The 7500-nt window shown below is 37.0% G+C and overlaps 1 protein-coding gene across 3 annotated transcripts in view; it reads left to right on the top strand.

The window, feature by feature from the left end:
- Positions 1-7500, top strand: part of LOC106877697 (protocadherin Fat 4) — a 133235-nt gene extending 125735 nt beyond the window's left edge. For all 3 annotated transcript variants that reach the window (XM_089339770.1, XM_089339769.1, XM_089339771.1), the window contains exons 45-46: positions 752-838; positions 7372-7500. In XM_089339770.1, coding sequence (XP_089195896.1) covers positions 752-838; positions 7372-7444 — 160 coding nt within the window. In that variant the 3' untranslated portion in view covers positions 7445-7500. The remainder of the gene's footprint in view (positions 1-751; positions 839-7371) is intronic.

Below are 7500 nucleotides of genomic sequence, written 5' to 3'. Positions count from 1 at the left end.
TATATGTTTGTGTGTCTGTGTCTGTCCCCTCAACATCACTTGACAACCGATGGTGGTGTGTTTATGTCTTTGTAACTTAGCGGTTTGGCAAAAGAGACTGATAGAATAAGTACTATGCTTACAAAGAATAAGTCCTGGGGTTGATTTGCTCGACTAAAGGCAGTGCTCCAGCATGGCCTCAGTCAAATGACTGAAACAAGTAAAAGAGTATATATTTGTGCATGTGTGTATGTGTGTGTGTATGTGTGTGTATGTGTAGTTAGGACCCAATCAATCATGGCAAAATAGTTAGTTAGCCTCTAGTATGTGCAGGCTTGTATTGCAAATATGATGGAAGCAAGAATCGAAAATGCATGCAACACACTTTGCTTGTATTGTGATATCATTTACCGAAGATGAGATGCAAAGTAAAATTATAGAAACTATAGAATAGTATGGATTCCATGAATTTTTGTAATGTAGTGAATAACTGCTTCATCTATTCCTTTCGTATATATATATATATACGCACACACACACACACACACAAAACCAAGATGTGCAGTATTCTATCATTTTCTTTGGAAAATTCAGACTTTTTATTTCTCTATATAAAAATGAAAAAATACCTCTATCTTATTTTGTATTATTAACAGGTAGGTGTGTGTGTGTGTGTGTGTGTGTGCGTGTGTGTGTGTGTGTGTTGATATTATGTGATAGTTGTGAATGAGTATTACTGTGATATGAACTGCATCACTTTTATCTCTTTCAGAAATCTGAGTAATCTTCTAGATTTACAGATTGTTATAGATCATATCCAAGTGCATATAGACAGTAACAATCATCCAGATGTTAACAGGTAAGACTTCACTTAACTGATGATATACATTAATGACAACTGGGCTGAAGATAAACCACTCCAATAAGGTGGCAATTTAGTTGGAGAACATTTAGAACACTTTGCATTCTCTTTATGCTCTTTATGCTCTTACTTCACTCTCAGCTTCCTCTACAATTGTATTATTCTCCTACTTTACAATTTTATAACATACGTTAATATTTTGTTACCTCCCCAACTACTTTATTACCTTACCCTTCTATTTTACTACATCCGCCTAAATTACTATTTGATTACCCCCCCCCCCCTACTATTTATTACCTACCATACTTTATTATGTACTTCCCTTACTATGTGAGTACCATCAGATCTTGTTTGTGTGTGTGTTTATATATATATATATATATATATACACACACACACACACACACACATACACACACACACACACACACATACACACATACACGATGGGCTTCTTTCAATTTCAGTCTACCAAATCCACTCACAAATCTTTGGTTGGCCCAAGGCTATAATAGAAGACACTTGCCCAAAATGCCACTAAACCTGGAGCCATGCGGTTGGGAAGCAAGCTTCTTACCACACAGTCAATACAAGGTCATAGGATATTTGAGGACAGATTTGTGTTTATAAAAATCAGATATATAACATAACTTTATTATCAAAAAATGCTATGAGGATAAAAATAGATCTTCTTTTCTATAATGTTATTCAATAAAGCCATCTTCAGCTTCAACAACTGCTTCCGTATGAGATCTAAATCCTCTCCATGCTCGAATCAAGGGGTCCGGGTTCAGTTTGGACATTACTCTGACTATGGCAGCTTTCAAAGAATCTTTGGTGTTATGGGCATGTTCATTGATCTCTCACTCAACAACGCTCCACAAGTAATAGTCCAATGGATTGAGATCTGGAGAATTAGGAGGCCAAATGTTAGGGGTTATGTGATAGGGAACATTTTCAGCCATCCATTCCTGTGTTACTCGAGCCTTGAGTGATTGTGCAGAGTCTTGCTGAAACATACATCTCCTTTCATTGCATACACTGTCTATTCAGGGCTTAACAACTGTTTCCAGGACTTCAATGAAGGCAGCAGAGTTAACTCTAAGGCCTTGTGGAAAGAAGTAAGGAGGCATCACATGTCCTTCATTGCTGACAACCCCTAAAACCATGACAGTTGCAGGAAATTTTGCATGCATAGCTCTTGGAATTTTAGAAGGGTCTGGACATAACCTTCTTCTGTTAACTTTTTGATCTTGATTGAAGTTTTTCTCATCTGCAAAAAACCAAATCAAATCTTCTGCTGGATTTTTCAGTTTGTTTTAGATCTGATATAATGATTTTCTTTTGCTTTTTCTGGCATAAATTGACCTCTCCTCATCATATAAGACTTATATCTGGTGTCTTTATGGACAACATTTCTGATTGTTCCTTCTGACACATGGAAGTCTTTTACAATTGACCTCCTGGATTTTTTTGAGATTGTAATCAATAGTCTGTTGAAATTGCTGGATAAATTCAGGTGTTCTGATTATTTCAGAGCCTTTAGAATACTTTTCACTCTTTGATAATGGTGATGCATTTCCATTTTTGGTCTCTAACTCCTTACAAACTTTGTAGACAAAAGATCTGATTACTTTTAAAAATCAAAATATTTCTAAATCGCTACGCTATGAAATAGCCATGATAACAGCATGCCTCTTCATTTCTTGAGTAAGCTGAGAATCTGCCATTGTTATTTTCTGAAACAAAGATTATACAGAGTTTGCAAAAATGCAGCAATGACCCAAAAGAGGTATGTCCTCAAATACCTTATGCACCCTGTATCTATCTATCTATCTATCTATCTATCTATCTCTCTCTCTCTCTCTATATATATATATATGAAAATGTATTCATATCTTTTATCTTTTTCCAGTCATTGGACTGTGGCCATGCTGGGGCATTGCCTTCAAGGATTTTGTCAAACAAATCACTTCTGGCCTTTGTTTTTTAAACCTGGTACTTATTCTGCTGGGCTCTTTTTTGCCAAACTACTAAGTTGCAGATGTAAATAAAGCAACACTGGTTGTCAAGCAATGGTGAGAGACAAATGCAAACACAAAGACACACACACACACACACACACACACACACACACACAAAACAAAACAAAACATGGCTGCAGTGATGGTGGAGGAGAAGGAGGGGAGGGGGATGAAAACCAGGTATCTGGATGATACTGAGATACTGAATGGATGGCATAGTCCACTATGTGATGTATGGCTGAAAATACACTCTGAAGGAAGTGGAGAAAAATTTGGTCAAAGTACAAAGACTGGGAGAGTGGAACTGAGAAAACCAAAAATGAAAACAAAAAGGTCTGGAAAATACCAGAACAACCATAGTACCAATTCTTATTAGTAACCTTGGCCCTTATCAAGTAAAAAATAAAAATAATAAAAATAATAATAAAGATCATCATCATGAGACCAATGCCCTGATGCAGTACCAGGCAGCAGTTCTCATGGTTCCTGATCTTAATTGATTGGAAGTGTTATCATGTACATTGTTTTGTCTTGGTATAAAAAGATGGCCTACAGCAAATATTCTGCTCAATATCACAGATTTGCTTGTCAGTTGTTTGACCTTAACCAGTTGAGCATGTCCCTTGGTGGCTGACGATATGTGCATCTCTGATCATGAGCAGAAGTAGTGGGGGAGCATCATAGCCATGTATTGAGAGCAATTCTTTGGGTTTTGGATAATTCGCCTCTGGAAACATAGGTCTTTTGTTCAACATCCTTAAACAATCCTTATTCAAGGACCTTTTGAGTAGGATGGGCTACTCGACCTGAAGAAAATTCTCACTGGGCCCCACCTGCAAGGTCATGCACTGTTTATCTCGATATGAGATTACTGTGTCGTGCACATATGGTTGTGATGCATGTGCCTGGTGTACCCTTATCAGACGGGTAGTCATGATGGGTATACTGAGCTTCATATATTTTACCCCAGTATCACTTTGATGGCATGCACTGCTCTCTCTCACTCAATAATAATAATAATATTGTCAAAAAAGAAGTGGAGAAATTGTCACAGTACAAAGACCACAAAATTGAAGTATTCAAGATGTGGGGCATGAAGGTAAAAACAATACCAACAATAATTTGAGCATTGGGCATGATAGAAAAAAAGACATAGAAACAAAAACGTAGATTGTATACCTGGATCCTCAACACTACACACTGTCCAAAAAAATAGCCCTGCTAGGAACAGCCAACATCTTACAGAACACACTATCAATCCAATAATAAGCAAAACAACCCACAAATACAAGACACACTCTATATAGCAATTACCCAGTGAAATAAACTCCCACCAGCAATCCAGATGACTAATGTGTTATACACTCACTACAAAATACAAGCAGCAACACAACAAAAGATTGCACCACACCTCAAGAGAAAAAATAACTAACACACTACAGTACCAGAACGAGTTTGCACACTTCCAACAGCAGAAAAGAACACACAATGCTGTACACACCCCAGCAACATGGAGGTGTAGCAGGTGATGCAGTAGAAATTTGCCTCAAACTACCAAATGTTGAACAGTTATAATAATAATAATAATAATAATAATAACTGAAAGAATATATACTTTCCTTGAACAAAACTATCTTTCCACAAGCTCAAAAAGGTTGTAAAAAAAATTCTTATAGGTGCAAAGATCAATTACTCTTAAATGAGTGTAGAGAATTGCTGGAGCAAAAAGAAGAACCTGAGTATGGCATGGATAGACTACAGGAAAACGTTTGATAGTGTCCCACATAATTGGCTACTCTCAGGCCCTTTAGATATATAAGATCTCTCCTGTCATCTCCAAATTCTTACATAGTAATGGGATGAACCAATCCAGCAACATCAACATCAAATAAGACTCCCTCTCATCATTACTCTTTGGCATGGTATTGATCCCACTCACAAATGAACTGAATACCACCAGGTATGAGGAAAAAGTTTATAATACTACAATAAACCATCTGTTTTATATGGATGATCTGAAGCTGTTTGTTACAAAAGACCAAGCGCTAATAGGGCTGCTAACAACTGTTAAAGAGTTCAGCAATAACATTGGGATGGATTTTGGCATCAATAAGTGTGCTAAAGCGACTTTTGTAAGAGGAAAGCTCAGACAAACAGCTTCCATTAAACTAGATACTGACTCTACCACCAAGGAACTTGACCCGCAAGAAAGTGTAAATACTTGGGCATAAACAAAGGAGATGGTATACAACATGCTACTATGAAGGAAAAAATAAGAAAGGAGTACTACAGGAGAGTAACACTCATACTAAAAACTGAACTCAACTCCAAAAATCGTATTGAATCCATTAACACCTTGGCACTTGCAGTCGACCAATACAGTTTCAACTTCATTAACTGGAATCCTACAGAACTCCCATGCCTGGACAGGAAGACAAAAAAACTACTAATCTCTAAAAACATGCACCACCCTAAAGCAGACGATGAATGTCTGTACTTAGCTAGATGCAATGGGGGAAGAGAAATGATGCAGATAGAACTGTGAGGTATTTATCTCGTACAGAGGACTGGATGCTGCAGCTTGTGTGCAAACACAAAAGCAGCCAAAAAGCACATTCTATTGTCAAGGAAGCTTGCAAATTCCCAAGGGAACTTGGCATTAACTCTGAATTAGATGAAGAACTTGAAACCACTGCCACCAGACAAGCAAAACAGTTCAAGCAGACTACTAAAAAGAACAGGCAGAAACAAATTGAGGAACGGTGGAGTCAGAAGCCTCTGCATGGACAGTATATGCTTTGAAGTCGAAATGCTGATGTAGACCAAGCAACAACCCACCAGAGACTGAGAAGTGCAGGACTGAAAGCAGAGACTGAAGGTTTCATATTGGCAGCACAAGATCAAAGCTTGCTTACCAAAAATACTAGGCTAACATTCTTCAAAACGGTTCTGACCCTAAATGCAGATTCTGTGATGCATCTGACAAAACAAAAGACCATCTCGTCTCAAGATGTCCTGTGCTGACACCAAACAGATACAAAAATTGCCATTATAGGGTAGAAACAGTATTTACATTGGAAAATATGGAAACACTACAAAATCATCACCCTTGCTTACTGGTATGGACATTATCCTGAGCCAGTCGTAGAAGGTAAAAATGTCACTATCCTCTGGAATTTTCTAGTCAACGACAGAATGATTCAGGTTGATTGACCAGACATAGTCATTAAAGACAGGGAAGAAAATACTTGTGGACAAATAGATGCAAGTGTTCTCACTGATAAAAATATATCTGTAAAGGAATTTGACAAAGTAAGTAAATATAAGGACCTGGAAATTGAAATACAAAAGATATCACATCTTAATGCGAGAATTGTTCCTGTTGTTGTGGGTGCCCTAGGTATGATAAGAATGGGATGTCAGAAACATCTAGATAAGATCCCAGGAGAACCATGTCTCAGAGAAATCCAAAGGATTGTGCTCACAAGTACTGCCCACATCTTTAGAAAAACCTTATCAATTTAAATGACTGTTGTATTTCACTACTGCCCCTGTCACTTCCTCTCCCCAAGCTTTCAGATGTCATACTGTAACATCTCTTATCTTTCACTTGCCCTAGGACACTGGGTGAGTCTCAATAAGTGATTACAACAAACATGCAGATTAAAAGTAAATAATAATAATAATAATGATAAATTTTGATAACATTTAAATATTTGTACTTACTTTGGTCTAGAAACTTCTTAGACCAACCAGAAAAATGTCTTTCAAATAGAATGAACAAATGAGGGAACATCTTGCGGGCCTTTGATTTACTATAAACAGCAGCCAAATCACACTCTCTTTCATCCGTCATTTCCAAGACAGTAACACCCACTGTCTTGTAAAGGAACTGGCATAACCCCTATCAAAATGACTGTCCTTCTCCGACACCCCTTAAAAAGAGAAGTATTGAATAATGTAGTTCAGGATTTCCATCATATCAGAGATACAAGGTAATTACAACTGGAATATCTTGAACAATAGCTCTGCTTGATCAAGATTGATCTGGACTTAAACAACAGCCACACATCTTATTCAAAATGAACCACCGAGGGAGCTTTTTTCTGCTACAATTAACAGTCTTATCTCTACCTCCTTCAAAATGATAATGTAGCCCAAGACTCACACACTGTATCATGGCACGATCACTGTCATAATGTTTTTGATCAGAATTGATTTCGTGCTAAACAATAACAAACACAAGCCAAGAAGGGAACCTTTACATGGTTATCTCTACAAGAGATAGCAGCTAAATTTCCCTTAAATCATGCACTAAAAATTTAGAAAACGCAATATGATATCTTAAACTCTATTACATGATGCACTTTTGAATACTGCAAGAGGTTTTCTGCTTGAGATGTTTTTGATCATAGAGGTGATTAATCAAAATTTGTCTTGGAACTAAAAAGCAACTACAACAATCACTCCAAAATATTTTACAAACTTGTTTATTTATATTTTCAGGACAGACATTTTCTTTCATGCAATCAATAAGGATACAATGAAAGTCACCACAAAAGAAGAGCTTGAACAGTAAGTCATTGAAGTTTAATCAATCAAGGAAACACAAGTCCTCAGTGAAAGTCATTTTTT

This window comes from Octopus bimaculoides, chromosome 22 (genome assembly GCF_046866305.1).
Source record: "Octopus bimaculoides isolate indiv1 chromosome 22, ASM4686630v1, whole genome shotgun sequence".
Lineage (NCBI taxonomy): Eukaryota > Metazoa > Mollusca > Cephalopoda > Octopoda > Octopodidae > Octopus > Octopus bimaculoides.
Note: the sequence above shows the minus strand (reverse complement) of the source record. Positions and strands in the feature narration are given on the sequence as shown.